Source organism: Eurytemora carolleeae, unplaced genomic scaffold, assembly GCF_000591075.1.
Source record: "Eurytemora carolleeae unplaced genomic scaffold, Eaff_2.0 scaffold433, whole genome shotgun sequence".
NCBI lineage: Eukaryota > Metazoa > Arthropoda > Copepoda > Calanoida > Temoridae > Eurytemora > Eurytemora carolleeae.
In genome coordinates, this window is record NW_019396375.1 from 103,751 (window position 1) to 124,830 (window position 21,080).

The 21,080-nt window shown below is 32.9% G+C and overlaps 1 protein-coding gene across 2 annotated transcripts; it reads left to right on the plus strand.

The window, feature by feature from the left end:
* The first annotated feature begins 213 nt into the window (after window positions 1-213).
* Window positions 214-9,722, plus strand: LOC111702005 (sulfoquinovosidase). Of its 2 annotated transcripts, none has more exons than XM_023473523.1 (13): window positions 214-297; window positions 767-878; window positions 1,869-1,972; window positions 3,409-3,532; window positions 5,538-5,639; window positions 6,136-6,282; window positions 6,507-6,745; window positions 7,077-7,276; window positions 7,368-7,817; window positions 7,887-8,138; window positions 8,235-8,311; window positions 8,729-8,819; window positions 9,373-9,722. In XM_023473523.1, the coding sequence occupies exons 1-13, from the start codon at window positions 270-272 to the stop codon at window positions 9,610-9,612; spliced, it is 2,166 nt and encodes a 721-aa protein (XP_023329291.1). In that variant the 5' UTR covers window positions 214-269; the 3' UTR covers window positions 9,613-9,722. The 2 variants fall into 2 exon arrangements, with proteins under 2 accessions (XP_023329291.1, XP_023329293.1); XM_023473525.1 differs by having other exon boundaries at window positions 3,418-3,532; window positions 6,507-6,747; window positions 7,079-7,276.
* The last annotated feature ends 11,358 nt before the right edge of the window (window positions 9,723-21,080 follow it).

Here is a 21,080-nt window from a genome sequence, read left to right on the forward strand (position 1 = left end):
GCGGATTTCTGGCTTTTAAGAAACAATCGAGAAATTCACTAAAAAGAACTGCGTATGCTTCCACATTTTTGATCGGAGTAAGGTTTCAAGGGTACCATTTAAATCGGGCATTTATGTCTTTGAATGGAGGGTCACTTAAAGTTGCGCTTACAGTCTCTTAAAAAAAGATAATTCTTGCATTTTTCCTAAGTTTGATCTGGGATTAATCCTCGTCTTATCAGGGTCTACTCTAGAGCTGTATCAGTAGAAGAGCAAGAGTCGGAGTAAACATGTTCTTCTTTGTCCTTCTTCTCTTAGGGAACACACAAAAGATCATAACACTTTTGTAGTTTAAGGTCGTCATTAAAGTGGGTATTTCCCTGAGCATCTATACATAAAGCCCATTTTAAAAGCGAGGGTTTTATTAGGCATATAAAAACGTCGAACTAGCTCTGCTTATAGTTCAACTATCTCTAAAGATCAACTTTAACCAATGCGCGCGCAGAATAAGAACTCTTATTACTAGGACAAACGTAGGACTGACAAGCGTAAGACAGAACAAACTTAAGGCAGGGCTTCCGTAGGACAGAACAAACTCAATACAGAACACACGTAGGACATATCAAAAGGAAAGACAGAACAAACGAAAAAAAACATGGATGGGACAATCGTGTTGGGACTATAGATGAAGACAACTCCCTATAGCGGCAGCGCTCAGCCTCCAAGCCTGTCTTAGCCAAGGCATTTGAATTTAAAACTTTTTATTTATCTTGTGTTCTTGCTACAGGAGGATTAAATGAGGTGAGGGGGGAGTTTTTAAGCTCAGAAGAATGTGATTTTCAACTTTCATACTTGGATACCATCCTCATCTGTCATACAGCAGATAGACCAGCTGTCAGGTATACTTATCTGGAAGGTCAGCTATCAGGTATTCTTATCTCTCAGGAATATGCTCATCTGTCAGATCAACGGTTAGGCTTACTGATCTGTTATACAGCCGTTATGAAAACTCAGAGGTGAGGAACAATCGTTAGTTATACAGCTGTCAAGAATTTATTCATAAGTTATACAGCTGTCAATAATATTATCATCTGTTCTACAGCTGTCAGGAATATATTTATCTGTTAAACAGCTGTCAGGGATATATTTATCAGTTATACAGCTGTCTGGAATATATTTATCTGTTATACAGCTTTAAAAAATATATTCATCTGTTATACAGCTGTCAGGAATATATTCAACCGTTATACAGCTGTTAGGAATACACTGATCTGTTCATATACACTTAGCTTGTCTGTTTGTTTGTTTGTAACTTAAAAACGTCAAAACGTCTGAACCGATTTGTGTGGGACCTCGTATGATGGGGAAAGGTTTATGGATGCTCAAATAAACAAAAAATTGTCTCCAAAAATTTTTGATCTTCTTAAAAAATTTTATATCTATAAAAAAATGACAATCCGTAAAATTTTTTATAATTTTTTTATCGAAGAGAAAGGCTGAAATTCAGATTGAGCGACAATAAAAAATTGAAATAGAATATGGGAACGAAGTGCCCTGATAGCCTTGTTACAAAGCTTCTCTTATATATTATATATATTTTTATCATTAATGCTATTAATAATAAGTAGCTGACGGGCCCGGTGTTGCCCGTGGCAAACAAATTTTAAATTATTTATTTAGGTTATTACACCCACCGGCCACCCGTGAGTGTCCACAACTAAATTCAGCCCAATTGGTCCAACCGTTTGGCCGGCTTTAGACAAAATATATATGAATGTCTTGTTTTATAATACAGACAACTAACTGAAAACATTTGAAACATATATGAATGTCTTGTTTTATTATTGATAATTATTGTTTTTATTAATATCATATCATTATCATTTTAGGCTTGGAAAAGGAGAGTTTGTAGCTAAAGATCATCTTGGAAACTTTGAGATCAATGATACTGTTCTGCAAGTTGTTGATCTTACAGAGTACAATATTATTTCAGGAAACCATTGTACTCAAACTCAGTCAAAGTATACACTGTTTTATGCAAGGAGATATTGAAGAGAAGGAGGGGGCGATATAGGGTTTCCGTACACTTTGCTGTGACTTTTTTGGACTGCTGAATAACTAGTTTTTGCGTTAAAAAAAATCATAAAGATTGTAAACAATATCACAATGATAAACAGACATCCGGCATCTCTGGCGTATTTATAAAAGGTGGGGGCAGGATAACCTTGGATTTGATTGAAAATGTCGCTTAAATAAGGTCATTTTCGTATAATACTAAAATCCTTAACTTTTTCCTAATCTTTTTTAACAAAATAATATTACTTTTACAGTTTACTAACGCATGTTTGTTTACATTAGATCGGCTGCCTTTGTTATTGTTGTTACGCAAAAACTAGTTCTTCAGCAATCCAAAAACGTCACAGCAAAGTGTACGGAAACCCTAATGCCCCCTCCTTCTATTCAATATCTCCTTGGTTTGATGTACATTATTGTACAAGAAAAAAACCATATTACATAAAATCAAATAATTTCTACTGATGACAGCTGCTTTTTTGAAGAAAAAAAAATCGATAATTCTGGCGAAAAGAACATCTTTGATTGGTAGCTAAGTAAGGCTTAGTTATTTTCTGATTTAAAAAATTGGGGTATTGTTAAATTTGTTTTAAAATACAGGGTTACACAAACAGTATGAGACTACAGAGACGACTGTAAAGAAATTATCAAATTAACCCACATTTATTTTCCCTGGGGCCGTAAACTTGCCTCTTTCTTCAGTATACCATAAAAAAGACTACATGTAAGTTGGGGTCCGTTTTCACTTTTTAAAAAAAAACAATCGTTTTATTTTTAAAACGACAAAGAAAAAACGAAAAACGAAACGATAGTTTTTAATAACAATAGTCTTTTTAAAAATATCGTTTTTTTAAAAAAACGTTATTGCTGGAAAACGATAGTTTTTTGTTTTAAATAAAAATAAGACAACATTATCATTCTGACAAAAAATGATAATAAATTGTCATAAAACTCAGATTCATTGGCTAATTTTTTTTAAAACAATCTTTTACAAAATCTACCGTTTTTGTTTGAAAAAATCAATCGTATAACGATATAAAATAACGATAGTTTTTTGAAAGTTCAAAACTAGTAGTTCGTTTTCAAAAACGATTGTTTTTTTCCATAAAAACGATTAACGTAACGAGAAACAAAAAAGCTTTATTTTAATATTATCATATTCAATGAGTTTTAGGTCGCATTAAAGGTCATCCTTTGTGGGTAACCCTGCAGGGAAAAAATGCAGTTTTCATGTTTAGGGTTTTTAAGAACAAGTGCTTACGTAGCGATTCCATTCTTAAACATCTTTTACTCTACCACTATTTTTTTCTGATTAAATCTGCGTTTAAAGTTCATGCTAAAAGTTCCAATGGTTAGGGGAGTTAGGTAACACATTCGCCTTCTTCAACAGCGAGGTGAACATCGGTGTGAACCTGGTGGTGTTTGAGGATGAGGAGAAGGGATTGTACGAGGTTAAGCTTGAGTTCCCCCCGGAGTATAGGAGAGTAAATTTTGAAAACCAGACTCCAGTGGCAGGAGGCTTCATGCCACTCTACAACAGTGGGACCCATACAACTGTTGAATAGGAAGACTCATGTTATAATTTTGAATTGTCCAATGAACATGGAATGTGCAGTGTGCAGTGTACAAAAGATCTATTTCACTTTATAAATTGATCCTCAAGCTTTGATTTGTTATCACATAAAAAACACAGAACATTATTTAAATGTCGTCTTCCTATTATATTCCACAATTTTATGGATCCAACTGTAAAATTGGGTATTTTCCTCTCAAATATGCTAACATCCACTTTCACTTTGTGTATAAATAATGAATTCATATCATGAATGACTTTCTTTTTTAAACCCTTTCATGAAAAGGTTCAAGGAAATTAATATTACAAGGCCTCTAGGACGCTTCGCGCCCATCTTCTATTTCAACTTTTAATTGTGGCTTTATCTGTGAGCATCTTCTCTTTGTACAGTATAAAACAAATCAAAAACAAAAAAGTTTGCGGATTTCATATTATTTTTTTCAAAATTTTACAAAAATAAAAACGCAAATTTGTGAAATTTTAATCATTTATAAACTTTACCTGAGGAAGGGGAGGAAGGCCAGCCACAACAACTTCTCATCCGAGCCCCATTCTCCTAATTTTCTCGTCCGAACCACCTCGAAATCCTTGTCCTTCGTTTATTATGTATTGAAAATTTTCTAATTCTTGAAGATGAAACTATTTTTGACAAATCTGGCCACGTTAGGGCATAAAATATGGATAGACTAAAGTATTGCAATGATTAAATTATGTTTGAATCTTTAGAGACATGAGAACGATGTCAAATTTTATTTAGGTAAAACTTAAAACTCTTCTGCCTCCGTAATGGCCTACCTTCGTGATATGAAATAAATAGCAAAATATTTGGCATACCTATGCCCATAATTTTCCCCATGGAACCACCCGGAAAAAATCTATTGTTTATACTATAATTGAGAAAAACAAATTAAAGTTCTATAATCTCGGAATTATTTGCGGCATTCTCCACGAAGAATATCTGAAAAGGTGAACATTTTTAAGCACATAGAACTTTAATTCAATTGAAACTTTTTTTTCGATTTACTAAAATTCAATATTTCATTTATGCCCTAATGTGGCCCGATTCTTCAAAAATTGTTTATTTTCGAGGACTATAAGACACTTTTAAAAAATAATATTGGAAGGACGAGGATTTAGAGGTGGCTCGAACGAGAAAATGAGGAGAATGTCAAATGTGGCTCAGACTAGAAATTGTTGCGGCTTGCCTTCCTCCCCTCCCTGAGGTCACGTGACGTCCCACACGAAATTTGGGCCCGATCGGTTCAGCCGTTTTGACGTTTATTGGATACAAACGGACAGACAAACAAACAGACAGACAAGCAAAGTATATATAAAGACTAGGCTTTTAGAGCGCCTCGCGCCCATCTTCTATTTCAATTGTGAACATATTCTCTTTGAATACATTGTAAAACAAAAACAAAAAAATATTAAAACATTTTCGTGGATTTTCAAAATTTTCAAAAATCGAATTTTGTTAGAGGCAAATTTTTGTAAATTCGATCATTCATAAACCTTCCCTGGGGTCTCGCGAGGTCCCACAAAAACTGTTGGCCAGATCGGTTTAGTCGTTTTTGAATTTTTTTTTGATACAAACAGACAAACAGAAAAGCAAAGTATATATATAGATTTAAGGCAAAATAATCATTCTTGTCAGAAATCTCCAGATTTCAACGTTCGTAATAGAATCTAAAAGGATGAAACTTCAGAGACGACGAGTTTTAAGTATTTTTTCTCACATTTTGTAAAATTGTTTCTTTTTTGTCGATCAAACCAATCTAGTTCACTGAGATTTATTTTATGAAGCTACATGAAGCTACACAATTTGTTTACAAATTGTTAAATTTATGGTTGATTTTAAGATGTTAATTAACGTCTCATCCTTTGTAATAAGTTTGCTCTGGGTGTGGTGCAGGGTTGAGTTGGAGGGGTTTAACAGGATCTGGTTGGAGTTGGTGGCAGATCCATTCGAGTTCATCTATGGGGGAGGGGAACAGTTTTCTTATCTTAATCTCAGGAATGCAGAACAATATTCAAATATTTCCAATTTCAGTTTTCAGCTTTTTTATATCAGCTCCATTAGTCATACGCTTAGAGCTTTTCATAGTATGAAATATTTGTCGAACATAAAAGTTTTAATTTTTGTTATTTTTCGACATACTTTTTTAAGGATTTTAAAACCTTCCCAGCACCTTACCTATTATGGTTTTCAAAACTGTTAAAAATGATTAGAACTTGACAAGTTGGATAATTGACATGCATTACACTCCCCAACTTGTATTAAATGGGAAAATCAGAGGGGCACAGTAAACTAGAGGTCCTGGTAAAAAGAGTCTCAATTAATGACAAAAAATATTCTGATACAGGCAGGATGCACTTCGTAGTAGTTAGTTTAACATGGGGGGGGGGTCAACCATCACACACCCTAACCCCTCAACCTTTATATGACAAAAGTAGTACAACAGAGACAGGGTTAAACAAATTTAGCATTAGCTGTTCTTGATGGTCTGCAGAGGACGAGTGTATCCTATCTGGGTGAGAGAACAAGGAGTTGGACGTAATAAATCTTCCTCTTTAACCCAGATAATGGATGCCAACAGTAATGCCGGAGGAGATTACCACACAACCTACTGGCCCCAACCATCATTTATTTCATCCAGGGACCGAATTTAATGAATTACCTAGATGTCAGCTGTAGATGTAGAAAACTTTGCAGGCCAATCAAACTGCCACAAATATCAGGTTCGACAATCTATTGGCTGAACTCATGCTATAACAGTTCAAAATTTAAAAACTTAAAGTTCAACCAGTCTTAAGATATTCGTGGTTAATCCGTCTTTGTGTAGTTCAACAACTTAACGCAATTCATTCAATTCTGTCCAAGGAAATTTTACTTTGAGTCCTCCTACTCAACCTACCATGAACTTGACTTTACTCAATCCGACCGTCATGTTGTTTACTGGCATATAAACATACCTACAGAGGAAGAAGGGTCCGCGTGCCAAAGCTGCCATCTGACATTCCTGGTGAAGCCAAGTTTAATGGAGATAGTTCAAGCCTTAAATCCTGGACAGCCCCCTCTACCAGACTGGGTTTATAATGGAGCTATCCTGGGAGTTCAAGGACAGATGACAATCGAATCCCTTTTTACTCTCAGAATGTTGCTAGCTGCAGACCCATTTTTCATTTCATATAGGTTCCAAAATTAGCTTTTTAGGCCATGCATGAAAAAAAACAATACGAACCTTTTTCAGGAGGTATCTGTTCATTCTTTTTAATTTTACGTCTTTATTTACTAATATTTCTTTGTTTAGTTAATGGAAATTTCATTAATTTTTAAAAGTTCTGGATTATTAAAGAATCCACAGGATAAATAAAGGGTTGGTCCCTTTTTATGGACATAATTTGAAGACTGAAAGCTAACCACTGATTGTCTTTGCTTTGTTGGTTTTAGGGGGAACAGATAAAATGCTCAATTATCTTGATGAAGCTCAGTCTCAAGGTGTTGAGGTAGCTGGACTATGGATCCAGGACTGGTCTGGGAAGATCACAACGGAGTTTGGAACACGAGTTTTCTGGAACTGGGAATGGAACTCAACCTGGTATCCAGTTCTTGATGAACTTATCAAGGATTTAGATAAAAGAAACATTAAGGCATGTCATAAATAGAAAATTTTAACCCATTCTTAAAAAAAACTGTATACCAAACTCATTTAACCATAAATTATTTTATTATTGACACAAGGTGACTGCTTACATAACTGCTCATTTGAACATAGATGGTGAGGTTTATCAGAATTGTAGTCAAAACAATTACTGGCTGACAGAAGAAAATGGAGAGAGATTACTTCAAGACTTTGGACAGTTTACTATTGGTACAGTAGATATCATCAGACCTAGTCCAGACTGTAATTGCATCAATGTTGGGAGGGGTTGGTATAAAGACTTGATGAAGAAGAACTTGGTAAATTTTGGCTTTGCAGGCTGGATGGCGGATTTCGGTGAATATACCCCAACCTCGGCCAGATCATCATTTGCGGATCGGTGGTGGGGAGATCAACATGGAGAAGTTCTTCATCAAATCTTCTCTGAGGAGTGGGCGGCATTAAACCGGGAGGTTGTGGAGGAGTCAGGCAAACTTGGAGATATCATGTATTGGATGAGATCTGGAGGGATCGGGTCAAAGTCAAGTCAGGTAAAACTGAGTCAAGCACTATTTCTTTGATTCTAAACACAAGGTAAAATTGTTTATGTTTAATTGTAGGTTATGAGTTGGGCTGGAGATCAAACTGTGGACTGGACACAATCGGACGGACTGGGATCTTCTATTATAGCAGCACTCTCCTTATCTATGTCTGGTATGGGTCTTTCACACAGTGATATTGGAGGCTATACCACAATTCCCCAACTAAATTTAACTAGATCTAAAGAACTACTCCTCCGATGGGCAGAATACGCGGCATTTACTCCAGTTATGCGCACACATGAGGGAAATGTACCGGAAGCTAACCACCAGGAATACAAGCAAAATAGCATTAAAAAATAACAATTCTACCAAAAATTTTATCGTATTTTTTTAAGATTTAAAAACTATTTTGACCTGTTTATAAAGATTTACAGTGATGAGAATACAATGCAACAGTTTGCCCGTCTAACCAAGATATACGTAGCTCTAGCTAACTACACCAGGTATTGTGTAGCTATATCATCATAAAAATTAATAAATTGTTTGAAAATGTAACTCAAGTTGACAAAGATACTACAGATAGAAAAATGGCCTCTTTTGTTTTAGTAATGAGCTACACACTCGCCACAAACTCTTAAAATCCCTATATCTTTGCAACCTAATGGTGTAAACCTTTGATAGTTCAAACCTGGACTATTTGATCTAGCATATTTTAAATTTTGAAATACCAAAGGTTTGCATCATCAGGTAAAAGGTTATAGAGATTAGAAATTTATAGTGTTTAAATCCTTTTCATAAAAAGATTTGTAACTATGTAAAAACGAAATTATCCAAAAAATGTCAACTGCATAAACATCGGATTGATTACTCACAAAAAAATACACTACAAATAGTTTTAAAATAACATTATTATAATAAAGGGAAGCTGTTAGACAAAACTCTGAGGAATCTATTCCAGTCATGCGTCCTCTTTTTCTTCAGTTCCCAGACGACCCAGAGACATATTTACAGGTATCACTGATTTAGAAAACCTCACGAAATGGCAGTGAGAGGTTTCGTGAATATAGAAAATACCTCCCTTTAATCACATTTTCCGAAATCCCTGGCAATGTTTGATTCACAAAGGTTCCATTAAAAACTTTATTTCATCAAAAATGAATAAAATAATTTTTAAGACGAAGATATCTTCTACATAATTGATGTGAGAAAGGTTTAAAAGGTACCGTTGTGAATCGAGCAATGAGCATGTCAGAGTCACTTGAAATTACAGCTACAGTCCCTTTGAATTTGGTACTTTCGGCATACTTAACAACACAAGGCACTTTTCCAAGGGACATAAACATTTGTATTCTAACACAAACATTAGATTGACAATATGATTAAAGCAAATTGGAAAGAAAGGGAGATATATTCTTTTATTTGTCTTAAAGAAGTAATGATTTTTAAATTTATTTTAGGAGACAGATCAAAATGTGATTGATAACGACAATTGGACATTTGGCAATGAACCTGCCTAGCTCTGGTTTAAATGATAGGATTATGTTTTACAGATGCAATATTGCAGGAGTATGAGTATATGTACGGAGATGATCTGCTTGTAAGTCCTGTCCTGGATCCAGGAGTAGAAGTATGGACCGTATATCTCCCCTTGGGGAACTCCTGGATTCATCTCTGGAGCCTGGAAGAGTACTCGGAGGGAGTAGTGATTGATATTCCTGCATCACTTGGATATCCACCTGTTTTCTATGGAGCTGGATCAACCTGGGAGAGTCTTTTCATACAAATCAGTCAGGACTTTAACTAAGCATAAACCTAGAATTTGAGTTCTTTACATATTTACAATTATTTTCTGTAAATTTTAAATTAGTTCTTTTATTTTAAAAAGTTGTAAATTGTATTCCTGATAATAAATTTAAACATCTTTGATTTAATATTTTTAAACTATTGGTAAAAAAGTGTCTGCTGCAAATAAAGCTTCCCTTTCAAATCTATTATTGTAGAAGATATAATTTAATTAGACAATGAGAAACAAGAAACAAAGCTAAACCACGGTTTTTAATAATTATATTACAACATATTTCAATATTTTTACAGATGATTAAATACAGGTTTTTTTATTTCATATATCAACAAGTCCTTTCATAGTTTTTGACAAGTTCGCTTTTTTATATTCTAGCCAGTAATTGATGATTTGCGTAATTGTTTGGTTGAAAAAAATGTACAATACAATATATGATAAAATGATAGCTATAACGAGCAGTTTAAAAAAAATATTATATCACAGTTGCATTTCTGCTCTTGAGGGGGGTAGAAGTATTTAACCCTGCAACCGCGTTCATCTGGTTCTGCTTCAAGATTATGCCTTTTCATCCAATTCTGTCAAAATTTATAACACTAGGCTATCAGGGCGCTTCTAGACCCTGCTTCTATTTCGACTTTTAATTGTTGCTCAATCTTTCAACACTTCTCCTTGCTGAAACAAGACTAAAAATGTTGTGGATTTAGTTTTAGTCGATTTTTTAAATTTTACGAAACTCAAAAATTCTCGGAGACAAATTTTTGTAATTCTATGCATCCCTAAACCTTCCTTGGTGGGATCTTGTGAGGTCCCACACAAAATTTGGCTCTGATCGGTTTAGCTGTTTTGACGCTTTTTGGATACAAATGGACAGACACCCAGAAAAGCAAAGTATGACATCGGTCATATAACAAAGGATGTTTATTTTAATACACTTTAAAGTGTCCTCTAAAATTTATAAACAAGTTGTCACATGCTGTTCTCTTTACTGGGTCCTCTAAAATATGCATATCAGTTATAGCTTACTACGAGCTGTACACTTTACAGTTTCCTCTAAATTATGTATATTGATCATAGCTTTCTACTACTTGTACACTTTACACTTTACAGTGTCCTCTAAAACATGTTTAAATATATATTGATTATAGCCAGTAACTAGCTTTACACTTAACAGTGCCCACTAAAAACATAATAGATATTTAAAATGTGGATAATTAATTTTAAAAAATAGTGCTTTTCCATATTTATTTGTTTTATAGTTATAGTATTTATTTTCAAACGCAAAATACAAAATAATAATGCATGATGGTTCAGCTTAAAATAAAACACATAAGAAACTTTATTATGAGCTAATTCAAAATATAATGTTTGATAATTTTGTTTGATAGTTTTTGTTGAAACAAAGTATACATATTGAAATCTCAACTGAATATACGTTCATTGTGCATTTACAAGTAGATAACTAGTCAGCACTCAAATAATCAAAACATTTTCAGGAATGCATTCATTGAACTTATAAATACATATTGATTCAGCAAAAGTAGATATTATTCTCGTTGACTGCAGTAGTAGACTTGACATCTACCATTAGCAAAGGGTGTGAACCCATACTCGTTGACTTTAGTAGACTTTGACATTCATCATTAGCAAAGGGTGTGAACCCACACTCGTTGACTGTAGTTGACTTTGACATCTACCATTAGCAAAGGGTGTGAACCCATTATTGTTGACTGTAGCAGACTTTGACATCTACCATTTGCAAAGGGTGTGAACCCATTCTTGTTGACTGTAGCCGACTTTGACATCTACCATTTGCAAAGGGTGTAAACCCATTCTTGTTGACTGTAGTAGATTTTGACATCTACGATTAGCAAAGGGTGTAGACCCATTCTTGTTGACTGTAGTAGACTTTGACATCTACCATTGGCAAAGGGTGTGAACCCATTCTTGTTGCTTTCTACTAACTTAATTCAACCGTTTTTGGTCCTTACAGCCTACCTACACAATGACTTTCGCCGTAAATATTGATACTCCACACAGAAATCCAAATGTTGCTCACTGTCATGCAAAAATCAATGAGATTTTTGCCAATTACTTCCTTAAAAGTGAAGCTAAAAACAAGTGCTGAAAAGATCTAAATTGTCATGGTTTATAGTGATACAAAAAATATTTATGAGATAGTGAGGAAAATGCCAAGGCATTACAGAGTTACATGCAGTCTTATTTACAACGATATACATACGATAAGTGCTGTTAATTTCCTTACTTGTCTCTTCTGCATAAATCCGCAGGTTGCATTTAAAAAGAACCTGCAATTTAAAATTTTCTATTTTTTTAGAAAAAAGAAATTCTTTATCATTTTATTGTGACAATAGGTTAGATTGCGTCTACATCCCTTAATTTCTTAAATATAAGATAATAAGAATGAGAAAGTATAATTTCAAAAATCGGCTAAACACTTTTTGAATGAATATATGCTCCTTCAATACAAAGTTAAAAAAATATTTGAACTAAAATTAATAACAAAGCATGAAGACTTATCCAGATATACCCCAGTATCTAATTTAATTGAGTTATATCATATATTTTAATGCATGAGACGACAGCTTAATTATTAATTACAATTCATAATTAAACAAATTATATATTCTTCATAGATTAACTGTATAGTAACGTTTTTTTATAATCAATTTAAAGTTTTTTTTTTGTGTGGTCATAATCAGGTTTAGTCGTTTTTACGTTATTGATTACAAACAAACAAGAAAAGTAAATAAAGAGACTAGGCCATAAATGAGGGGCGAGGGGTCATTGATGAGGTGGTTATCCTTACTTGTTTTTTTTATGGTAATTGATCAATTTACAAAATTTTTAAAGATAATAAAGTGATCATTAGGTAAAATAGGTTAATTCTTGAGTGTATTTTGTAATGAGCTAGCAAACAAAAATAAAAGTAGCTAGATTTGATAAAAAAATATAAACAATATTCTATGTAAGCAAAAGATATTATAAAATTCAAGCTAAAATGTCTAAGGTTAACAAGAAAAAAATGTACAATACAATATATGATAAAATTATAGCTATAACGAGCAGTTTAAAAAAAATATTATATCACAGTTGCATTTCTGCTCTTGAGGGGTACGGACCTCTGCAAATGCCAATTGTAGCTCCCGGTGTGGCGTTATTTCTGAGTAAACGTTAAATAATGGTAGTAGATTTTACTCAGCAAATTATCCGCGCATATTTTTGCAGTTTACGGCAATGCGCACAACAGAAATCTGGTATTTTATCTGAAATTTCAAAATTAGAAATTATATTTATACACTTAAAATATATACTATATGCTGATATATAAGTTGAGTACAGAAGTAATTAAATATACATTAAACTCTCATTAGTTGCAAGTATCAGAATCTTAACAATTAACTTAAGTAAACTAAGCTGTAATATCGGTCCCTAATGCTAAAACAATTGATTTTTACTGTCTGTCGCTCAACAAAACTTGATTGATTCTCAAATATGAGAAATATTTTCACTTAATTTACTTTTCATATTTACAGAACTAGAAATTCAAGGCGCTTCGCGCCCTTCTTTCTAGCCTTAGAGGGCGCTTCGCGCCCATCTCCTAAATTAATTGTGAACATGTTCTCTTTGTGTACATCGTAAAACAAAACAAAAATAATTCGAGGATTTTCACAAAAAATTTCGCGGATTTTCAAAATTTTAAAAAATTTAATGACGATCGAATTTTGATGGAGACAAATATTTGAAATTTTGATGATTCATAAACCTTCCCTGGAGTCCCTAGATGTCCCACAAAAAATTTGGGCCCGATCGGTTCAGCCGTTTTGACGTTTATTGGATACAAACAGACAAACAAACAGACAAGCCAAATTTATATATAGATTGTGTGCGAATGCCGCGGAAAATTTGCTGCCTAGAGACTACTACCATTATTTAACGTTTACCCAGAAATAACGCCACACCGGCTCCATAGCTCGGAAGAGCGCTGCGTAGAGTTGCTTATGACTTATCCTTCAGGGGAGTAGCGAACATGGGAATTAAACAGTAAACAATAACTCCGTCTTTAGCTTAACAGCTTATCAACATGTCAGCTGAAAGAAGGAACACAGAAGTATAACCCCTGATAGGTATACAAGCAATGCACAATAATACCGCTTGTTTACTTGGCCGGCTGTAAGGACTGGACTACTGTGGAAGATTCGACCTGATGGGGCTCTAAGGCTTTCAACTACCCATTTTGCTTATGGCATAACGACTTTAACACAAAGGAAAACAGGGATCTTATACTGAAATCCCTCATACCCTTCCTCCTCCAAACTTCCTTAGCTCTTTCTTACCTACTCCACAACTCAATGTCACAATAACTCGAAATGTAGAAACAAGAAGAAAAAAGAAAATTGAACAGGAAAAATGGAAGGGAACTCTCCGATGATAAATTTATTCCGTTAGTGAATGGAGACAACATTTGAGATGAGGCTGGGAGAAGTCAGTTCACCCTAATGGAAAAAGCACCAGAAATAATGTGTCTGTTTGTAGCTGAATCAGTTCGAATTTAGTTGCTGACACATCTAATGTGTGTACTTAGAAAAATAGAAAAGCAGGCTGCACCTTAACCTAATTCTAAAACTGGCAGCTTGGCAAAACTGTTAGGACGTCCCAATTTTAATTTTTAGGTTAGCTGAAACATGATTGAAAGATGTACGAAACGAACAAGAAGAAAATGAAGAATAAGAATTATAGAAATGTCAAAAATATTTGCATCTGCTATTATATAACTATTTAAAGAATATTGTTAAAAATTTTAAATTTAAAAATAAATATGTAAAAATGTATAAAAACAAATTATTTAATCTACTCTTCCTATAAAACCTAAATTTTAAGAGTTGAAATTATAAGTTTTGAACATATGGAATGCGTAGATATTCAATTTCTATAAACTTTTTAAAACACAATAATAATCTACAATATTATCTTAAATATCTTTGTTATCCTATAACAAAGTTTTAAAAAAATGTCTGAAAAATGCGGGAAAAACTATTTTTCCCCCACATTGGTTTTTGATTAAAAAACTAGATCACAATTCAGGCCTGCATGCAAAAAATCAGAGAGAAATCTCTAAAAACGAAGTCAGAAGGCCCTCCCCCTTTGTATGGAAATGTGGACATTCCCCTTTGATTTTAATTTATCTAGGTAATCCACTACGAATAATTATTCATTTGTAGGTAAATGAAGAGTGGCGTGCTTTCTAAGTTCAATGTAATGAAGCTTGTTCAGGTGTTTAAAATTGTTAAATGAGACCATCTATTACGGTGTTTAGTCTTATTGTGTGCTAAGTTTTTTTTCTTGTGCTGTAATTCACTATGATTTAAAGGTTCCAAGCTCTCAAGCAAAAGTCGTTGAGAATTTTTGCCAATTACTTCTGAAAACCAAGGCTAATAACTGGTGATTTAAAGTGCCAAAATGTACAAGTAAAGGGCTACAGAAAAGCATAAGTGAGTTAGAGCGGTAAAATTAAAGCGGGCTGAATCTATGTGATTTGTCTATATGAAGTACATATCTAGTGCTAATGACAGGATTTAAGTTTGTACTTCTTATGCATTTTGCCTGGTGCTGTATTCTGTATATTCAGGATTCATGAATTTTACCAAGCACTGTATTCTTCATATGCAAAACTTTTTTAATGCCTACATTTATACTTCTTAGCATTTTGCATAGAACTGTATTTTTTATATGCAAGACTTATCTAATGCCTACATTTATACTTCTTATGTATTTTGCCTAGCGCTGCATTCTTTATATGCAAGATTTATTTAATGCCTACATTTTTACTTCTCAAGTATTTTGCTATCGCTGTATTTTTTAAGCAAGAATTATTTAATGCCTAAATTTATGCTTCTTATGTATTTTGCCTAGCACTGTATTCTTTATATGCAAGACTTATTTAATGCCTATATTTTTACTTCTCTTGTATTTTGTCTAGCGCTGTATTTTTTTTAAGCAAGACTTATTTAATGCCTAAATTTATGCTTTTTATGTATTTTGCCTGGCACTGTATTCTTTATATGCAAGGCTTATCTAATGCCTACATTTATACTTCTTATGTATTTTGGCTAACGCTGTATTCTTTATATGCAAGACTTATTATTTAATGCCTACATATTTACTTCTTATACTTTTTCCCTAGTGCTGTATTCTTTATATATTCAAGACTTATATTATGCCTTTTTTAATATGCTTAACATTTCCGTTTATGCAAGACTTATCTTATGCCTACGTTTGTATATGTTTATATATGCTTGTGTATTCTGCTAAGGAATTATAATGATTATTTATGACTTTAATTCATAGTTTCTTTGAGAGATTTTGTTCTGCTAGGTGAAGTGAACTTGTAAGATGAGGTTGCAGTGTAAGTTATTATATTCTTTTTCTACAACTTGCTTTTTCGGCCTATAAATCGGCTTGGTACTTCAAATGAACCGAGAGCGAGGAGTATTAGATCAGGTCAGGAACTGGTTTCATCAAAACAATTGCAAATAATGTAAACAGGGGTTGAAATGTTCCCAGGAAGTGCGGTAGAGCTAGCTTTTAGACAATAATTTGACACTTATTAATGGTTTACAAAAATACCAGTTGCGTGTCTTAATACTTCACAGTAAATCATTCCACTTTCCTCACTTTTACTCTCACTTTTAAAACTAAACACTGATAGAAGAAACCTTTAAATTTGTGTCGTAACATCAAAATTTATGACAAGTATTTCGAAATTTCAAACATTTTCTTCAAAATTACATTTGTGAGATATTCCTAACATTTTGTCGCTAATTTTGAACAAATTTTCCTGAATGCAAAATGATTTTGGCAGTTTAATATGAGGAACAAAATGTAACGTTTTTTTTTCAAACAATCTAGTCGTCGTTTTTGGTAACTTTTGTATATAATCATAATATTGTTCGGATTTGCTCTTATTGAGGGGACAATTTTTAAGAACTTTTTTTCTAGATTTTTATAAACAAATTTATTGATAAATGTATTTGATGCAGAATGCAGTCAATCATTTTCCAATCTTCATGTTTTCTGACTGTCCTGTTTTGCTGCTTTCAGTGTATCCAGTAATTTAGAAAGAAATTTAAAAGACCTCCTAGCCTTAACTGCATTTGGGCAGGCTCAAGGTGATTTAGATGTACCCCATAGGAAAGGAACACCCATGATACCAATGATGATCTCTCTCAGAAAGTTTTGATGAAGATTCCACAGTAAAAAAGTTTCTGAGTTCCACTATATCTGCTCGTCAAGTAAGACAAGGTGAGATTTTAGCAGAAAGGGCTCCGGTCTCTAAGTAGAGCGGGCGTAAAGCTGGATTAGCATTAGACATATTGGCTCTTTGTTAGATTTCCTTCTTTTTTACTTTTCTTCTTTATTCTTGTAGATTCCAATTTCTTGACTTTGTACCCTGGCCGTAGATACTGTATTAGTAAGATAGGAGGTTAACTATTCTAATCAAGCATGGGGTACATGCCCCCAACCTTCTCTCCCTCCAATGTGTGAAGCCCAGGAGGCGGGCGGAAACGTCATGTATGTGTGTCTGTACCAAAAAAGTTTGTGTAAGTAATAACGAACCGAAGGCGTGTATTGTAGGATATATACAGTACATAAAAATCTCGTTATCTGTACAGTCTAGGAGAGTACATTTGTTTATTGTTTACTTAAAATAAGTTTAATATATATGTAATATATAATTTATACATTTAAGTCAGCGCTATAAGTCAAATTTCATGCAAAGAATATAATTTGATTAAAGTTTACAATAAACTACCCGTTATTCAAGCTTAATTATCATTGACGACATTATTCTCCAATTTCCTTGACTGTAGTAATTTTGTGTGTCTGTACCAAAAGAGTGTGCGTGTGTAATAACGAACTCGTCTGCAAAGCAGTTCGACTGGCTTTCTCATGCAAGACTAGCGCCATTTCCCTTCCCTTTCACAACGCCCACAATACAAAGTGCAGAGAGCAGTCTAGTCTGTGATCAGCATGCCGACCTATAGGCACAACTAGAACTGTTTCATTTGCCATAATACTTTTGCCATAATTACACTTGCCATAATACCTTTGCCATAAGTAAAACTTGCCATAAGTAACACTTTCCATAAGTTACACTTGCCATAATGGTTACACTTGCTTTGTCATAATTTTCTAATTTTTACTTTACTTTGTCATAATTTTCTATTTCTAAAAAGATATAAATCCAATGTACAGAATGAAATATGGGTACTGTATGTTCGGTTTAAATAGAATTCGAACCCGAATTTTCGAACTGTCTCTGAATTAGATTCGTAATTTGTATTTAATTTGTAATTAAAAAATAAATATATATATGTAGGTTTGTTAATTATAATTTTAATTATGGAAAGTGTAATTATGGCAAGTGTAACCATTATGGCAAGTGTTACTTATGGCAAATTTAATGTTGGCAAAAGTATTTATGGCAAAAGTATCATGGCAAATGAAACTGAGCCCTAGAACTGTAAGTGTCATTTCAAGTGACCCTCCATGCAAATATAGCAATGGCCTATTCACAACGATACCGTTAAAAACTTTGCCTGATCAAGTATGCATTATATATCTATGTTTATATTTTGAAAGCTGATTATTTTCTCTACGAAAGAGACAAGGTATTTTAACTACAAGACAACATACACAATAGAAATTGACACTTTTAAACCTAAACAAAAAGTGCTTGTACTGTAAGAGGTTATCATAAACAAAGGTTATTCATAAAAACACTATCCTTCTTTTGGCCTATCTGATTTAACTGTGGTTTTGGTTGTAGGGCTTATATATTTAATTAGGCGTATAAACCTGAAACCAGAGAATATAAAAAATTCTAAATTCTCTATAAAGTCATTTATTCAATTTGAAAATATCTCCGTTTTAATGTTATTATTAAAGCTATTCTTGATAAAGTAAATTTTCCTTGATATAACCTTTTTCAACCTTGATTTTGCCTTTAAAAGCTTAGTTCAATACTACTAGTTCTTGGATAAACATAAATTTGATTCACTACCTAGAACAAAAAAAATTAGCGCAAAAGAAATAAAACCGAACATCGATATTAAAACAATCCTTGATAAGGTAAATTTTACTTGATTTAGCCTTTTTCAAATTTGATTTACTTTATACAAAAAAAATTGACTTAATTGTTTCAGTTTGAGAACCTTCACTTCATGTATTATGAGTTTAGTGGATTTTAGAAACAGGAAAGTACATTGATAATTATATGATTGTAAAGCTGAGTAATGCAATTTTCTTTCAAAGTTTATAAAGCTCCGGCGTTGCCCGTGGAATTTTTTTAATCGAATTTTGAAAAAAATGTTTAACTTTTGAAAAAAAATAAAATGAAAAAAAGTGGAATTTTTTTAGCCTATGTTAACCCCAGGGTACTCATGGGTTCCCTTAAAATTTGTTAGGCCAGTCGGTCCAGCCGTTTGGGCAGCAGTAGCTGACAAATATATATGAGTAAGAGCTTTATTATATAGACAAACTAGCCTTTTTAATGTTAATGTACTTGATTTACTGTTTTTAAGATTCCATAGTCTATAAAATAAAGTTTTTAGGAATTGAAGTTTCAAACTCAGACTTTTATTCTTGTATTTTTTTTTTGTCAAAACTGATATCTTGCTTGTAATTTTTAGTACCTATTGACTTAAAGGGTGCTTCACTCCCCTCGTTCCCCTTGTAATAATGTTAGCTCTTTAATCTAATTTTAACCCTTTTTTAATCCATAAAATTATCAAGATGCCGATTCTTGTGTTTCCATTATTTTCATATTTTTGTTTTCATTATAATTTACCGATAATACTTGTTACGGATTTGTTGTCCAGATTACGGAAATATTAATATTTGCATATGATTATCTTGAATTTATTATCCCCCACCTTTATGTGAATATTTCTTGTTCCGGGGTGTATAAAAATGGTTAATTATCGCCTTGTAGATTGTTTATGAATATTTTGATTTATGAATTTTGGCCAGACATTTGCAAGATGTTAATAAATCAGAGTATAAACACGGATATGTATACTGGGGGGGGGGGAACTTTTTAAAAACATTGCACCAAACATAAAACAGAGAAAAAATAAAATTAGTATTTTTTAGTTGCCAATGTGGTATGTGCGTAATTTACTAACATACATATATAGTTAGGAAAATTTGCTAATAAATTGACGAATTTTCAAAAATGTAATTTTTGATAATTTTGTCTTTCTGAAAAGTTGGGATTTCCAAAATGATATAAAACATCATTCTAAGCTGAAAACTATGGATTAAACGTAAAAACAAAACAAAAAACGTTAAAAAAATATTTTTTTAAAGGGCCACCCTGTAATGGGGCAATTAAATATTATTTAGTTGATATTCAAGTATAAAATTTGCTACGCTTATTTTATCATTGAAAATATCAAACCAGGAGTTTAAAATTTGAAAAATTTAAACTACATTCTTAAAAATATTCCTCGCATCAAATATTATTTAGCAAAAATCTACAATTACAGATGATATCTACAGTCAAAGTTTTATTCATGGAAAAAATGATAGAATAAAATTACTTTTCGTATAAATCGTTATTACTTTCATTTTACTCCTTTTTCTTTTAAATCTAAGGAACGTCAAATTCTATTTCTATTCCATACATAACACCCATGGGAAGAGTTTCTCCTACACTGTTTGTGTTTCGTAAGTTTATAGTTCTAGTTCTAGTTCTAGTTCTATATCTAGTTCTGGTTCTAGTTCTAGTTCTAGTTCTAGTTCTAGTTCTAGTTCTAGTTCTAGTTCTAGTTCTAGTTCTAGTTCTAGTTCTAGTTCTAGTTCTCGTTCTCGTTCTCGTTCTCGTTCTAGTTCTAGTTCTAGTTCCAGTTCTAGCTCTAGTTCAAGTTCTAGTTCTAGTTCTAGTTCTAGTTCTAGCTCTAGTCCTAGTTCTAGTTATAGCTCTAGTCCTAGTTCTAGTTCTATCTCAAGTTTTAGTTGTACTTCTAGTTCTAATTCTAGTGTATATCTTATTATATCCTTTCACGCAACCCTGACGGACACACTTTACACGAACGAACACACATTAAAACATGTCAATAGCAGAATCAATGTTCAGGAAAGCGTAAATACACAATACTTAGTAATGACGCAAAAAATGATAAATCGTAGTCTTTTTAATAATTATGGCTCGTGTTAATGATTATATATTTTGAACTAGAGTTTAGATTTCCATTTAATATGATGAATGCATAAATATTTAATAATTGTACTCTTATAAATGGTTAGACTAGAATAATCACATGTGACGAATTAAACACCAATTATCAAATTATTACTATGCATTACAGTTTAAATAAATGTTTTACTGTCATCTTTCAGATGTTATTATAATATAGAGCAATAAATGCAATTTGAACCGTTATTCTAAC